The following is a 17,197-nucleotide window of genomic DNA, read 5'->3' as shown; positions in this document are numbered from 1 at the left end:
GAACCCCAACAGAGACAAACAGGCCCCTCCTCGCTTTTGCCCTCCGTCCTGCTCACGCGAGACTTGAGCAAGGCGGGGGGCGGGAAGGTAGTCGGAGACACAACAAATATGGCGGCGGCGACTGCGACGGTGACTAAAACGGCGGCGGCGGCGGCGGCGGCGTTGAACAAGGCGGTGGGGTTTATTCGGTGCAGTTGTCAGGAGGTAAGTAGCAGGCTGCCGGCTCCGACGGCGGCGACACGGCGGGACAGGGCGGATAAGAAGGAGGGGCTGGAGGCGAGAGCTGGGTTCGCGGCGGGCCGGCTGATCCGGCCGGAGACTCAGTTCAGCCGAGGGACGGGCGTGGTCGCTATGCGAGCAGGTGATGGCCCGGGACCTCCCTGGCCGGAGTATGGTGGGTAGCGGCGCCTGTGGCCGCGAGAACCCGGAGGGAGCGGGCTCTCCAGCTGTCGGAGCCGTCGAGCAGGAGCTGGGAGGCTTCGGGGCAGGGACCGCTGCCTGACTCTGACAGGTGGTTGTGCGGGAAGCGTTCCGAGGTTTGCGTCTTCTCGGGGTCCCAGGGGCTGCGAGTCAGCCCGGGTGCGGGTCTCCTGGGTGTTTCGAATCCTGGCGAGCATGACGCGCGGAATCCTGGTTAGGCTGCTGCCCCGACGCCGGTCCCAGGCTGCTCGTTAGGAGAAGGACGTTTAATGTCTTTAATGATCCTGCCAGGATCCGTTTCTACTGCATGGACACCCTTATTTAGGGAGCATGTGAGATTTGGGAAGGGAATTATAGTAAGTAACTATTCAGGTTCATTCGGGGTTTAGATCTCTGGATCAACTGTGTGGAGTACGAGTAGCCAAGCCTAGCATGCTCCATAAGTGATCTGAAGCTAAACGAGTTCTAGCAAACACTAACCACGTGGCCTACATAGAATCCCCTTGATGTGCTGGTCAGAGCCCGAAAGAGGTGTGACAAGCAGGAGAAGAAATAAAGGTGCCTCAAATTGTGTGATCTGAGGAAATTCAGTTTTGAAAGAACTTAACTTATTTAAACAACTTTTTTTTAACGTCTGAGCTAACAATTTTAAAAATTCAATTTAATTTTGATTTATGTCGTGTTTTTAACACAACTAGAGGTTATTATTATTGATGAGCGTTCGTTACAGTGAACTGAAATGTCTGGTGTTATTTTCCCCTAGCAGTCCAGGATGTTTCCCAAGAAAACCTTAACTGTTTTGTGTTGTGATAAAGAGAATAAGAAAGATGGGATTCAGCCCTTATCGGGTGTGCTTTTTTTTTTTTTTTTAAGCCCTTTCCCATTTCCCTGTATAGAACTAATGCGTTGTTTTTATGCAACTGTAGCTGTTCAGCAGTACTAAGCTTGACCGTTTTAGAAGTGTACTGTGACAAAATGAAGTTAATAACTTAAATTTAGAAAGACGTTAAAAATCTTGCCAAAAACGAATCCACCAATGAAAAAACGGTAGTCACACCAGCACTTTATTTTTTGGTGAGCCAATGGAGCTTCTGCTGAAGTGAAGCTACTGCTTTGTTCTTTGATTATCCGTCAGTTCCTTTTCTTTTCAGCTGATGGTAATAAGATTGGCGTAAGTTATTAGCTGATTCAACCTGTAGATGCTAATTAAATTTTTATCCTAAAGGTTTTGATTTGTGGTATGTGTTTTTTTCTTTTTCTTTTCCTTTTTGTTAATGCAGATCTCTGTATGGCTTTTCAATTTTAGTTGAAATTCTCTCTCCATGGCCTTTTGGAGTCCCTTGCTGTATCTCCAGAGTAAATTTCAATTACTCTACATTTCATCAATGTTGGAGTGGCAAGAAAAAGGAGGAACTGATTTGGGGTGAAGAGGTTAGATTGTATAATTTCTCTTCTGGATTTCTTTCAACATGGTTTTACTTACGTTTTATTTTTATGTTTTGATTTCTGAGAGCCTCATAATTTCCCTTTTTCCTTCAAGAGTTTTCAGAACAAGAGTTCTGAAATCAGGAATTGTGTTCTATTTTCCAAGGCCCATGTTACTCCATAGAAACCAATCCTTATTTATCAGCCTTCTCTATTTATATGTGTTCTATAGCAGAGTAAATCTCAGTGACCATAATTATTAGGCTATGGAAGTAAACACATCTATTGAACTGTAATCACTTCATGTGTATAGGCCTGCCTAACCCATAAATTATTACATAAGTTAGTTGCTAATACTGTATTCTTCGTTATGGTTAGTAACCCATGAGGAGACTTCTCATGAATGCTAGATGAACGAAATATATCCTGTTCCCTAATCATGTTCTCAAAATTCTCCCACAGTTTATAAAAAAGATAGAGGGAAGATAGGTTAGAGAGCCTCTTCTCTGGTTGTTTCATAGTTGTGAATGCCTTCTAGTTTGCATCTCAATACCTGTGTTTTAAATAATTAGCTACTGGTGTGTGCACGTATATATGCTTGTATTGGCCAACAACTTCCCATTTATGAGACTGAAAATGAAAGATCAGAGGACTTCATATAAAATAAATCCTTTATCAGAAACCAAGGAAGATCAGAGATTAGCTTAAATTTCCTGCTTGAGGTAGAGGTTTTCCTGTCCTTTGGGATATCAAAGCTTAATTTTCATATATCTCTTTTTCTCCTACTGGCTTGCATAGCCTCTGGTTGTTTTCTAAAAGCATTAATTTTAAGCTTTGAATGATAATTTGGGGGAAGCTACTGGCATGACAATACTTTAGGTATCCCCTAGCCAGTTTCTATATAGATATGCACCTATACCCCATGACATTCCATACTAAATTCAACTTAACTTTAATCAGAATAATCACAGGAAGGACTTGGGAATTTTGTTATATCATAAGGAATGATCATCATAAAGTATGGGAATATTGTTCTCTTTGGTTGATATGATTAGATATCTTAGTTCAGGTTGCTATAACGAATTATCATAGACTGGATGGTTTAAACAAACATTTATTTCTCACAGTTCTGGAGGCTGGGAAATCTTAAGATCAAGGTGCCAGCAGATCAGGTATCTGGTGAGGGCTTGCTTTCTGGTTATATCCTCTCATGGCAAAGAGCAGAGAAGAAGCAAGATCTCTGGATCTCTTCTTACCAGGCACTTGTAATCCCATTCGGAGGGCTTCACCTTTATAACCCAGTTTTCTCTCAAAGGCCCCAACTCCAGAAACCATCAACTTAGGGGTTAGAATTTCAACATAGCAGCTTTTAGGGACGTAAACATTCAGTCCCTGACAATACAAGCAGAAAGAGTAGGTCTGAGTTGTAATAACACTACCCAAATCTGTAATAAAACTGGAGAATACTTAAGTATATTTCTTGTTCAGATGACATGATATTACACATTGAAATTTTGTATAAAGTAAGTCATTTTTTGGCTAACAAAGTATTGAGTTCATGCCCAGTATCAGAAAGATGCCGCTGCAAAAATTATAATTTGTGGATTTTTCTAAAGTATATTTTGTTACGTTTGCAAAGGTTTTAAAATTTATCAATGCCTTAGAGGCATCTCTGGGTATCAGTAAATTTTTGGAGTGCCTAGATTAAACTTTGAGATCTGAGACTGACGATAATTACGTTAAAGACAGGAAAATGGCTCAGATAGAAAAACCTTTACTTTCTTTCTATAAGAGGAAGTCTTCTGTAGTTGCATTTTTTTTTTTTTTTTTTTTAAGTAGAGATGAGGTCTCGCTATGTTGCCTGGACTGGTCTTGAACTCCTGATCTCAGGCAGTCCTCTCACCTTAGCCTCCCAAAGTGTTGGGATTACAGGCATGAGCTGCCATGTCCAGCCTAGTTTCAGAATTATTACTATTTTTCAATTTATTGTGCTTAGAAATACTGACTTGAGATGCAGAAAGCTGAGTTTTGAGCCCAAGACTCTGCTTTAGGCACCTTTCCTTCTTATGGGTCTATAGACAGGGGCTCTGAAGCATCCGTCATGCCCTGTGTATATGGATATAGGGGATAGAGTCCATACAGGTCAACTAGGCGCAAAAATGCTTAGGGATGAAATGACACCTAATTTTTAAATCATGACAGGATGTTTAAGGCTATAAAGCACACTAATACATTTCTAATTCTAATTTAAGAAGAGTTTTTCTTCATGTTTGCAATGTTACAGTGTTATCTTCTCTATTTCATAGGCATTCTTTTTTTTTTTTTAAGTTTATCATGAATTATGGTTGAAAAGCAGCATACAATTTATGGCAGGGAACACAGTGAAGTTTATAATGTGACAATGTGATAATAGCCAAGACTGTCAAAATATGCCAGCCATCTTCTGTAATTAGGCTCATTTGTGTTCTTAAACTTGAGATGCATGTATAAAAATATCATTTTCTTCTGCCTGCTTTCTGGCAGTCTCCTGTGTTTTTCCTGCACTGTCACATGTTGTACTATTGCAATGTTATGCTTTCGAATCAAGATTTGGTAAGGTTTATCTTGCTTCTCGAAGCCTGTCAAAGTATATTCAGACATTTTCCAGTGGAAATGTTATCAGTTTTCATGTGAACTGATTGGCAAGAAGTGGTGCTGAGTTGCAATGTAAATACTGGGATTTCTTTCTTAATTATAGCTTTTATAATTAGAACACAGACAATCTATAGGGCAGCTTTTACAAATTAAAAAATATATATTTTCCCGGATCTTATTCTTGATAGTCTTTTTTACTGGAATTGACTAGCTCACATTTTCCCACCAAGGAAAAATTTAAAGGACAGATAATCAGTAGAATCAACTGTAGGCACAGAACAAATAGTAACAAAAAGATAAACAGAGAACCAGTTCAAATAAACATGATAAGATGGGGAAAAAAGAACTGAAACAAGTATGTTCAAAAGCCAACAATAATCCTTAAGATTCAGAAGGTTGGGCCAGACTAAAGCAAGTGATTTAAAGAGGTGGCCTATAAGTATAATATGCAGAGATGAGTTTGAGAAATTGTAAAATGATTTGTAAAGTTGCACATTGGGATTGAGACTAAGGTGGAACATGTTTGTTTCATTGTAACTAAGGAACAAATAGATACTCAGTATATCCTCCAACCAAACTGATGAACTGATAGAAGAAGGGGAATAACTGAATCAGGGGCAGTGAGAATTTAATCCATGTTATAGCCATTGTTTTTTTTTTTTTTTTTTTTTTTTTTTGCTGCAGAAATAATTATTAGAAAAACAGCTACCATTTTCTGATAGCCTACCATATGTGATACATGTCACAGTATACTTTATGTGTACTTACCTATAAAACTTAAGATAGTACTGCAAGTTGGATTATGATTCCATTTTACAAAATAGGAAACTAAGGCTGAGAGAGGTCCCTATTGATAGTCTTAAAGCTAGAGTAGGTTTGACCTAATACCAATATATAGTTGTCCCTCTGTATCCAGTAGGTACTGGTTCCAGGAATCCCTGTAGATACCAAAATTTGTGGGTGCTCCAATCCTTTATATAAAATGGTTTAGTATTTGCATATAACCCACAATCTTATCTTTTTGTATACTTTAGACTCTTTATAATACTTAATACAATGTAAATGCTATGTAAATAGTTATACTGTATTGGTTAGGGACATATGACCCCCCTCCCCCAAAAAGTGTGGGAAACTCCATCTCTACTAAAAATACAAAAAAATCAGCCGGGTGTGGTGGCAGGCACCTACTCTGGAGGCAGAGGCAGGAGAATCGCTTGAACCCAGAAGGCGGAGGTTGTGGTGAGCTGAGATCGCATCATTGCACTCCAGCCTGGGCAAAAAGAGTGGAACTCCGTCTCAGAAAAAAAGAAAAAAGGAAGAAGTCTGTACACGTTCAATATAGATGCAACTATCCATTTTTTTCAAATGATTTTGTTTTGCAGTTGGTTGACTCGACGGATAACAGAACCTGTGGATATAGAGAGCTGACTGTATTCTATTTATCCAGAGGATAGATTTTCAGTAGCCTCAACTTTGTAGACAATTTTCTAAAAAATAGAGTTTTCTACCTGAAAAGAAGTAGTAATAATAATAAGTTTTAAAAGCCCCCTGGGTAGCTTCTAAGGGAGGAAAGGAATGATTCACAAGTATTGCATTAAGAAAAGTGAGAATTCAGTTACCTCTAAGTCATTATTTGGCTAAATGTGTTTGGAATAAAGAACAGACTAGATGTGAAGATAAGGAGACAAGAAGTATGAAAATAAGATATATCAGTCTGAAGCCAGGAAACAGGGAAAACAACAGCCCTGTGTTACTAATTGAGTGGTTGTAAAGTATAATAATTTATATTAGTGGTATGTCAAAGGTTGGTCTATTTCCAGTAGATTTCTAGTTAAGTCAGAGTAGAAGTTTTGATTCTTAAAAAGTTGGTCATATTTTTGTAACTTGGAAAATCTGCTTTTGTGGAACCCCCCCCCCCCCATTCCTCAACCCTGCAGCTCTACCAATTAAAAACTTAGGCTGAAAAGGACCAATAACAGTCTATTATTGAAGAAGATAAACAAAGCTGGGGAACTTAAATTACTGTGATAGCAAGACTTATTATTAAGACTGTCTGGTGTGGCTGCAAGGACAGTGGAGCAGAATAGAGAATCCAGAAGCAGAGCCACATACGTGTAACCACTTGACTTAAAAAGGTGACATTGGAGCTTAGTAGAGAAAGACTGATCTGTTAGGTACACATTGCTGGGACAGTTGGATATCTCTTTGGGAAACAGTATGCTTTGACTCTTACTTCATACCATACACAAAACTCAAGTCCAGATAAAAATATGAAAGGTTAAAAAAAAAACATTTAGAAAAAAGTATAGAACATCTTCAAGTAAGATATAGGCAAGGATTTCTTAACTAGGACACAAACAACTCTAAAGGCTAAAAATGAGTAAACTGTATTAAGAGCTTCTGCTCATCAGAAATTAAAGTGAAAAGGCAACCACAGTGGGGGAAGATACTTAAGATACACTATCCTAATAAAGGACTCATATTATAAAGCATTTTTACATACTAGAAAAAGACAACACAATAAAAAAAAATAAAAGGTATGAGCAGACATTATACAACAAAGGGTATCTAAGTGGCTAATTAGCATATATTAAAAAGTTTACATCTTCATTAGTCATCAAGGAATGTAAATTAAAACTAATGTGATAACCACCACACACCTACCAGAATGGTTAAAATGAAAAAGGCAAACAGTGCCCAAGTATTGTCAAGGATGTGGAGCAGCAGAACTCATTTATTGCTAGTGGGAATGTAAATTGCTCTAATCACTTTGAAAATCTATTTGGCATTATCTAAAACTGAATATATGCAGGCCTTTGACCCAGCAATTTCACTCCTGTACAACCAACAGAAATATGTACGTAATCAAAAATCATGTAGCGATAGGTCCATAGAAACTTTATTCACAACAACCAATTATGGGAAATTACCCAAATGACCTATAAACAGTATAAAAGATAAATTAGTTGTGGCATGGTCATACAACAGACTCCAGCAGTAAAAATGAGCCAACTTCAGTTGCATGCAACAATATGGATGAATCTTACAATTATAATGCTGAGTGACAGAAGCCAGACAAAGGTTCATAGTGTATGATTCCATTTAAATAAAGTTAAGGAACAGAATTCACAGAGTGAGAAGTCAGAACAGCTGTAACCCCTCCTAGGGCAGAGGGTCCTAACATTGGAAGGGTACACGAGGTGGGCTTCTAGGATGCTGGCAGCCGTCTATTTCTTGATTGTCGTGCCGATTTTGTGGATGTGTTCATTTTGTGACAATTCATTGAGCTCTGCCCTTATGATTTATGTGCTTATCTGTATATGCACAAGACTTGGAGAATAAGTTAAGCATATATGCTGAAAGTAATTTTTTAGATACCTACCACTGACTGGAAGCTTTTTTGGATGGAAAATTATTCATTAAATAGTTTGAGTTTAGAAAAAAGATTTTACCATAAGGATATTTACCAGAGAATCACACTTATTTGCATAAAAATTGTTTTTACTGGAAGAAAAGATCTTTTGTGTCCCAAGTGCTAGACTTCCTCAGCTTATTCTTACTAGAAAACTTTGGCCATTTTATTTGGGAATTTGGGCCATAAACCTATGTGAAGACCAGCTTTTGATTGCAGAACCCGCAAGAGACTTTCTCTACACTAGTGTCAGGGATTTTCTTTTTCTTTTTTTTATTCCTAGTCTTGGAGTGGATAGGATGATTAAGTAGTAGAGGTGGTGATTTGGATATTTCTAGAAGAGGGGTTGGGAAGCTAAGTCCTATAGGTCAAATCTGGCTCAATGCCTGTTTTTATAAAGTCTTATTGGAATATAGTCACACCCATTTGTTTACATATTGTCTATGGCTGCCTGTTGTATGTGGCTGCTTACAGTTGACACAGTTGACTAATTGAAGCAAAGATGAGCATGGCTTGCAAAGCCTAAAAAATTTACTATCTGGCCCATCATAAAAACTTTGCAACCCCTAGTTCTAGACCACTTATTTCTAGACTACTCATTCATGTGAACACAAGGTCTAAGAGCCTTTGCTGGTAGTCACTAGCTGCATGCAGCTATTTCTATTTAAATTAATAAAACTGAAAACTCAAGTCATTTGTATTAGCCAAATTTCAGGTGTCCCAGTAGCTATATGTGGCTAGTAGCAACTGTGTAGGACAGCACAGATAAGAAACATGTCCATCATCCAGAAAATAGTCTCATTCTGTCTCCCAGGATGGAGTGCAGTGGTGCGATCACAGCTCACTGCAACCTTGACCACTCAGACCCAAGCGATTCTCTTACCTCAGCCTCCTGCGTTGCTGGAACCATGGGCATGTGCCATCACACCCAGTTAATTAAAAATACATTTTTTTTGTAGAGACAGGGTCTTCCTATGTTGGTCTCCAGCCTGTTTGGCTTCTTTATTGTCGTCTTCATCGATAAGCCCTGCTTGTTTTAGTTCTTTAATCTGAACTTGTTTTCTGTTTTTTCTGCCTTTGAAATTTCTTCCTATCCTCTATGACTAAGTTTGAACCCCAATTTATATTTAACTATTAAATATATTGACTTCTTTACCATTTTGTGTGTATCTTCTTTAGTTCAACAGGAAGATTATAAGATACTGAAAGGCAGGCACTGTGTTTTTTCTTGCTTTGTATAGTGTTTTGCACAAAATAGTTTTTGTCATTTGTTTACTATGTACTAGATCTCCCTAAATAGTGTAAAATTATTTCAGTTTTTTTTTCTAGGTATAACAAACTGTAAACATTAAAAGAGCAAAGATGGGTGAAAAAAAACCAGAGCCTTTGGACTTCGTGAAAGATTTTCAGGAATACCTGACTCAGCAGACCCATCATGTGAACATGATTTCTGGATCAGTTAGTGGGGACAAAGAAGCAGAGGCTCTTCAGGGAGGTAGACTCATTTTAATACTACTAAATAATTCACTTTTTATGCACGTGCTATGATTGTGTGTAGCTATTACTGTGAAGGCCACTGAACATTAATGCGAATCATTCTGTTTTTTCTAGAAAGATACAGGGCATTTTTTCCCTTTCTTTAAACATAACAGACTTTTGCTGGAGAGTGCTTAACATGGTTTGGAGATGCATTATGGTCTTGTTGGAAGGTTAGGGGTTCCAAATACCTTTCCTGTTCTCCAGTTTTTATGAGCTGACAGTAGACACAAGGAACACAAAGGGAACTGGAACATCAGATTCACTATACAAACCATTAGGCCATCAGGAAATCTGGATTCCACCTGAGACCAAAATAGGGGTTTCAGTTTCTTCTCTCTTAAAATGAAGAAAGGGCTGACCATGTTTACCTATCCAAGAAGAGGAATGAAAATAGAGAAAGTGATGACCTCCTTGAGCCTACTAGAGGTAAATTTCATCTGATTTGCTTGCCACAAAAAAACTGGAATTTATTCCTAACATAGCACAGAGATCAGCAAACTGTAGCCTGTGGGCCCCATCTGGACTGCTGTTTTTGTATGGCTTGTAAGCTAAGAATGGTTATTACATTTAAAGACGGTTTTCAAAGTGTCAAAAAAAGAATAATGTCATGATATATGAAAATTCTGTGAAGTTCAAACGAGTACATATAAATTTAATTGAAACATGGATATGCTCATTTGTTTACATATTTTCTATAGCTGTTTTTGTTTTGCTAAAACAGCAGAGTTGAGTAGTTGTGTTAGGTACCATATGGCCCACAAAGCCTGAAGTATTTACTATCTCATACCGATAGAAAAATTTTGCTGACCCCTGAGCTACATAGTCTGGGTAGGGCCTTATAATCCAGGGACTGGCAGCAGGGACCAGGCATCACCTGGGAGCTTGCTAGAAATACAAAACACCAGATACTACCCCAGATCTGCTGAATTATAATGTGTGTTATTTTCATAAGATCCCCCAAGTAATTCATAAACACATTAAAATGTGATAGTCACTGGTTTGGGAAAACAGTGGGAGAGAGGAAGATACTGAGCCTTGTCCCTTTAATGCCGTGTAGCCCTCTGGGATACTGGACTTGTCTTAACCAGCAGAATCACTTCTAGTGAGGAGTGAGGAACTGGTGGAGCAGGGGGCTTGAATTGTGCATGCCCACTGTTACCTCCTGAGATAGAGTAGAAGACCTTTTCCCATGAAGCTGTAGGAATGGAAGTTTCCCTCCTAACACACAGATTCCCAAACAGAATTCAAGAGACCAGGGTTGTAGTCCCAGTCATTTGCTGATTTTCCTGATATGAGTACCTGCCTCTTCAGCTGCTTTGTATAAAAAAGTAGTTAGATGAGATCAAAAGCAAACAGCCAAACAAACATCTTTTAGCTCTGAGATTGTTAAAACCCTAACCTTCAGAGGTATCGGGGACGGTACTTTCCTTTATGTGCTTTATTAGAATTTTGAGATCCTAAATGGAATAGAGATTTAGAACACATGTATAAACAGTGGGGTGTGGAAAACTTAACTGCTTCAGACTAAAAAGAGGGTTTTGGAGATTCTTTGCCAGTTACAGTTGTAGAAATGGCTAGGGTGCTGAACACCTGTGTGTGACTGTGCCATCACTCTCCAGTGAATCTCTTCATTCCCCTTCCTCCTCACCTGTTCTCTTCTTCAAAAATATGTGAAGAACTAATACAATGTATGTGTAAGTAATGTAATTTTTTTTTCTTTTCTTTTTTTTTTTTTTTGAGATGGGGTTTTGCCATGTTGGCCAGGCTGGTTTTTAATTCCTGGCCTCAAGCTATACCCCCACCTTTGCCTCTCAGAGTGCTGGGATTACAGGGGTGAGTCACGGCACCTGGCCTTGTATAAGTAATTTGAGATCTGCCCCCATAAAAAATTCTCAGAATATAATACAGAATGTATTACTGTGTTTGTATAAAATTGGCCTCAGTTAAGAAAGTCTGTTAAAAAAATGGATTTAACTTTTGTGGGAAGTGAACTGTCAATTTATAAGATTTTCAACCACTTAAAATTGAAATGCTAAATTGAGTTGATTCAGAGATGCATACTTTCTTTTGCTCTACTTTGTTTATAGCTGGAACAGATGGTGATCAAAATGGACTTGATCATCCATCTGTTGAAGTTTCCCTGGATGAAAACTCAGGAATGTTAGTAGACGGGTTTGAAAGGACATTTGATGGGAAGCTCAAGTGTCGGTACTGCAACTATGCCAGTAAAGGAACAGCCCGGCTTATTGAACACATCAGAATCCACACAGGTAATGGAAAGACAGCTGGAAAAGGCATTTCTGTGAGGGCAGGAGAGGGGCCAAGGAAGGAAGGTTGGTTTGTCATAGAAGTAGTTTTAATATTCAAAAATGTTTATGTAAAGTTTGAATAAATAGGGAAGTTACTCCATTTTTACAAAGCAACAGCATGACAACATACAAACAGCTTAGAAGTGCAGCCCTTTGTAGAGCCTCTTCTTCCTTAGCCATGTTTCTTTTGTGATCCAAATAATCTCTCAGCATCTGTCTGCTTCTCAGATTGGGAAGGTTAATGCTAAAGCACTGTGATGTGATAAAATGTTTCAATCTTTATCCTATTATATTTCAGTTGCAGAAAGGGGAAAAGTTTCAGAAAGTATACAGTTGCTAATCCCAGATCTCACTTAAGCTGTCCCTTCTGAGAAACTTTCCCAACTGCATCTGCCCCTGCCCAAGACCAGGTCACATGTCCTTCTTGTGTGCTTCATGGCATCCTGTGCTCATTCACCACATCACCGTGGCCTGAGAGCCTCTTGAGGGCAGGGATTGTGACAGGACCATCTTTGTACCTCCAGAGCCTAGGGGGGCATCTGACACTTACTTATTAGATTAATGACTCTAAATCTCATATTCCAAATGTTTATTTCACATAATTGGGCCGTCTTCAGTTAACAGCATTCACTATAATTGTTCCTTTTGGCAGCTGAAGAGTAGGAAGATGGAGAAGCACTAGCAATTTTGAAGGGATACTTTGCATAACTCAGACTAGCAAGCCCATTTCAATTCTGAGCTTTCGTATAGGGACTTTTCACAAAGCTTTTTTTGTATTTTTTTTTTTTTCCTGTGAGGAAAGGGTATGTGTATGTGTATATGTGTGTGAATATGAGTGTTTGTTTATAAATGTATACATGAACATATAACTCTGAGACATACTTTTGATAAACTCATTATGTAAAACTGTTACTAGAATATTTTTTTATTGCCAAAAACCAGAATATTACTAGAATATTTCAATTGTGCTGTTTATTCTCTCTAAATGCATTCGAAGCCATAACAGTTTTTATACTGTATTGACTAATACAATGTTAGTGCGTATCTCAAGTTGTTGCTGATGAGTTATTAAGCTTTGTTTTTGTTTGTGAGTTTCTTTACAAATTTTAAGACTCTCGTATGCTATGCAAATATGAACTTCTGAAAGCATTTTCTTTTTGATCAATGTCCAAATCCAATGAATGGACAAGCGAAACTTTCCATAAATGAACTAATCTTATAGTTTCTCCATCATTTTTCTTTTGAAACAGGTGAAAAACCTCATCGATGTCACCTTTGTCCATTTGCATCTGCTTATGAGCGTCATCTGGAAGCCCATATGCGTTCTCATACTGGAGAAAAACCATACAAATGTGAATTATGTTCCTTCCGCTGCAGTGATCGAAGTAACCTGTCCCATCATCGAAGGCGCAAGCATAAAATGGTACCAATTAAAGGTACTAGGTCTTCCTTAAGCAGCAAGAAAATGTGGGGGGTTTTACAGAAGAAAACAAGCAATCTGGGCTATAGCAGAAGAGCACTAATCAACTTAAGTCCACCTTCCATGGTGGTTCAGAAACCAGACTACCTTAACGATTTTACTCACGAAATCCCAAACATCCAGACTGACTCCTATGAAAGTATGGCAAAAACCACACCAACTGGTGGCCTTCCAAGGGACCCCCAAGAACTCATGGTTGATAACCCTTTGAATCAGCTCTCAACGTTAGCAGGGCAGTTGTCCAGTTTGCCACCTGAAAACCAAAACCCTGCATCCCCTGATGTAGTTCCCTGCCCTGATGAAAAACCTTTCATGATTCAGCAGCCCTCTACCCAAGCAGTAGTTTCTGCTGTATCAGCAAGTATTCCTCAGAGCTCCTCTCCCACAAGCCCAGAACCTCGGCCGTCCCATAGTCAAAGGAACTATAGTCCAGTGGCAGGTCCCAGCAGTGAGCCAAGTGCTCACACAAGCACTCCCAGCATAGGGAACAGCCAGCCCAGCACCCCAGCACCAGCCCTGCCGGTCCAGGACCCTCAGCTACTGCACCACTGCCAGCACTGTGATATGTACTTTGCAGACAACATCCTTTACACTATTCATATGGGATGTCATGGGTATGAAAATCCTTTTCAGTGTAATATATGTGGATGCAAATGTAAAAACAAATATGATTTTGCCTGTCATTTTGCAAGAGGGCAGCATAACCAACACTGATTCAAAATAGTCATATTTTACTTAGTTTTGCTGTTTTGTTTTTCGTTTTTGTTTTTGTCATCTCCTAATAAGGTGTCTGCTAATTTAAGGTTGATACATTATAGAATATAAATTTGACAGTAGAATAAAATATTTTTTTTTCATAAAAATCTGGTCAGGGTCATTTATATATTAGAATAGTTAGACACATTGGTGTCTCTATTTTCCTTTCCTTTAGATATTGGAGAATTGGAGTGCAGTCATACTCTTACAGGGTGTTCATTTGAATTTCTCACATTTATGTAAAACTTCAAGGCTTATCCATACTTTTCATGTTTCAGTATACCCTGAACTACATGTTATTTCTGCCATATTTCAAGATGATAGAATAAATTACTTTGTTTTTTAACAGAATTTATTACTACTCATTTCAGTGTTTAGTAGAGAAATTGCCTTAAAAATTGCTGTTAATTGAAATACTATTTAGTTCACATTTCTTAAGTTGAATCGGTATTTTCATTTCAACTGATAATAGTAAAGCTATTCCAGTGTAGTAAATTTTTCTTTTTTCCACAAGGGGAAATGTAAAACAGTTAAGACTTGAAATTGAAAACTGTTTTAATATTTAAAATAACTTGTTTATTCAATGTCTAAACATATTTCAGTTTTCCATTGTATCTTTATTTTCACAGGTAAATACACTAGAGTGCTAGATAGCTTTTTCCCCCTCAGTTTGACTTTAAATCCTTCATTCTGACATTATTACTGTTAGTAAGGTTGATAACTCTAATGAGAATATCTTATTCTTCCTATTCCTTTGATGACCAAAGAGGTAAAGTGGAAGTCATCCTTATTATTAAAATGCAGTCCTCCAAACAAATTTCGGAAGATTCCTTTTTCTTCCTTCAATCAATTTATTGCCCATAATTTCCAAGAAAACGTGGGTATAGAAACACATGAGAAAATGTGATAGCAAAGTCATATTTACAAAAATGAGAACATGTCCAAAATGGATTCTTGTCTCCTCTTCAGAATTAGCCATTTAAATATTTTCTGTGAATGCAAATTGTAATTCTTATTTGCAGTTTTACCAGTCTTCGTGTACAGTGACAAAACTGTGTAGAGTCTACATCGTCGCCTTAGTGAGAAAGGATAAAAAGGTGTGGAAATGAATATAAAATGCATCTAAACATGACACTGAATTTGTTTATAAAAATAAGACAATAAATATAGAGTAATTAATTTTGAATAGGAGGCTGTTGTTTTTATATTGTGTAATAACTCACGTACTCTGAAGAGAGCTTGGTCAAACAATAAAATACATTGTTACTAACTTGGTTTCTGTGTACTTTGCAAAAATTCTATTTTTAATTTTGTTCATATGTTGAATGTACTCCTAATTGGCATCTTAAAGAGAATATTAAGCATCTATTAACCAAAAGGACCTCTACTCTTATAATAAATGAAAGGGAAATATTGGTGGTACGTACCCACAAAAACCCTAAGTGCCAAGTTAATGGATCCTCTGCCTTCACTTTCAAATGCTAGAAAGCCACTGTAATGAGTTCTTGCAGTTTAGCCTCCAATCTAAGCTACTGCATTGTTTAAAGAGCAGCCTCAAGGACAGTTTCTCCAAACCATAATTCTCTTTGTCAAATCTTGTACTTCAAAATTCTACAATTCTGTTTCACTGTTGCTTAAATCACTTACTGCTCAGAGCCATTTTACTGCAGCAGTTTCCAAGTGTTTAACTTGGCTTTAGTATTTATCAGTTGCCAGAAAGAAACAGGTTGTCATTTGGAAGCTTTCATGTTTTTTTTTACCCCTCATTTTATTCTTTAAAAACAGTACCCCAAAATGGAAAATGAAAATTGTTATGAAGCAAAGAGAAAGAACTCCCTTGTTAAAACCAGCTCATTAACTCTATATTCTCAAATGCATTTTTTTCTAACAACTAAATATGGATGTTTTGAAGGTGCATTTTAATTTAAACATGGAACAGATTTTTTTTAATAATTACAAACTAGAATGTAAAATTATAATTTTGCCTACAACTTAAAGAGCACAGTTGATATCCCAAAGGTGTTGATGCTTAGAAGCTTGTTATTCTAAATGCACTAAAATTTTTGAGGCAAATCTACCTTAGAAGCTTTTTCGGTATTGTATTTTTAAAAATAGATTTTATTTAAATTTCTTGTGAGTTAAATTCTGTATTTGGAAGATGTTCATGTCTTCCCCTCTGTATTGAATATGTTTCTCATTTTTAAGCAAATATTTTATAGAAATGAATTGTTGGGAAGAGTTTAACATGCACTATTTATAGTACTTTGCCGTTAACAGGCAATGTTCTGAAACTAAATTTATTTTTGTTCAGTGAACATAAGTTTAGATTTTTAAATCTGGTAGATAATTTATCTCCACTAATATTTTTTTAAGAAACTGTGAAGATAACAGGGAATAATTTTATTTCAGATTTTACTAATGTAGTATGTAGCTACAACTTCTTGAAATTCAAGTTAAGGCTAGACTTATACTTTGAAAAAATTCCACTTGGTGTTTCCAGGGCTATTTCATTTTAGAAATAAGTGTTTGCCATTCATCTGCAAAAACTGGACAAGGGGAATATTAGAAAAAATATTCAGAAATAAACCTCATTTTAAGTTCTACAAAATATTTATCAAATGAATGTTATTAACTTTAATTCCCTGCTAAAGACGTTTTCATTAGTCTTAACAGGGTATGTGCTTTCTAGAACTTGTTTTTGTTAACATGTGCTTTGATGTAAAGAACATATTTTGTACGCAAAACATAACCTGCATTATGGTTGTAAAATACACTATATTGTTTAGGGATTCCGGAAAGCAGTTTAATGCTGAAATAACCATATCTAGTATGCAGTTCATATTGTCAATGAAGCTTTGCTTTTGTAATAAATAAAAAAGACTTTCTAATGAACTTGATTTTTCTTCTTTTGGAAAATAGGATTAAATTAGTGTTTTAGTAATTGTCTGCTAGTAAAATGTTAACGAAAGAAATAGATTTTATGGTTATAGTGCTTTGAATTTCTGAAATGTCTTAACCTGAGAAGATCTATCACGAGTTAAAAACCAAAAGAGCTCCATACATCCATAACTTGTCTCCCTCCTAGTTTCCTCTCTTTATTCAAGATCTATTTGACTTGACCCCTGTCCCCCAATCCCTACCCTAAGTGTTCTGGCACATAAGGAAGGCTGCCTCTGTGCTTAATTATCCACATGTCATCTGACAAGTGACTGACTCACTTCA

The 17,197-nt window shown here is 37.3% G+C and overlaps 1 protein-coding gene across 6 annotated transcripts; it reads left to right on the top strand.

Moving 5' to 3' along the window:
* Nucleotides 1–51: 51 nt before the first annotated feature.
* On the top strand, nucleotides 52–16,867 carry IKZF5 (IKAROS family zinc finger 5). Of its 6 annotated transcripts, none has more exons than XM_032281924.1 (5): nucleotides 52–204; nucleotides 1,701–1,851; nucleotides 9,221–9,386; nucleotides 11,518–11,700; nucleotides 12,990–16,867. In XM_032281924.1, the coding sequence occupies exons 3-5, from the start codon at nucleotides 9,254–9,256 to the stop codon at nucleotides 13,931–13,933; spliced, it is 1,260 nt and encodes a 419-aa protein (XP_032137815.1). In that variant the 5' UTR covers nucleotides 52–204; nucleotides 1,701–1,851; nucleotides 9,221–9,253; the 3' UTR covers nucleotides 13,934–16,867. The 6 variants fall into 6 exon arrangements, with proteins under 6 accessions (XP_032137815.1, XP_032137816.1, XP_032137813.1 ...); XM_032281922.1 differs by having other exon boundaries at nucleotides 65–204; nucleotides 9,208–9,386; XM_032281923.1 differs by lacking the exon at nucleotides 1,701–1,851 and having other exon boundaries at nucleotides 65–204.
* Nucleotides 16,868–17,197: the final 330 nt, after the last annotated feature.

Source organism: Sapajus apella, unplaced genomic scaffold (assembly GCF_009761245.1).
Source record: "Sapajus apella isolate SASKATOON/1434 unplaced genomic scaffold, GSC_monkey_1.0 scaffold13, whole genome shotgun sequence".
Taxonomy (NCBI): domain Eukaryota; kingdom Metazoa; phylum Chordata; class Mammalia; order Primates; family Cebidae; genus Sapajus; species Sapajus apella.
Note: the sequence above shows the minus strand (reverse complement) of the source record. Positions and strands in the feature narration are given on the sequence as shown.

Excerpts from the sequence above, each read along its gene's own strand:
- IKZF5 (XM_032281924.1), top strand. The coding sequence starts at position 9,254 with ATGGGTGAAAAAAAACCAGAGCCTTTGGACTTCGTGAAAGATTTTCAG. Across the intron at positions 9,387-11,517 it reads AGCAGAGGCTCTTCAGGGAG|CTGGAACAGATGGTGATCAA; the intron begins GTAGACTCATTT and ends CTTTGTTTATAG. Across the intron at positions 11,701-12,989 it reads ACACATCAGAATCCACACAG|GTGAAAAACCTCATCGATGT; the intron begins GTAATGGAAAGA and ends CTTTTGAAACAG.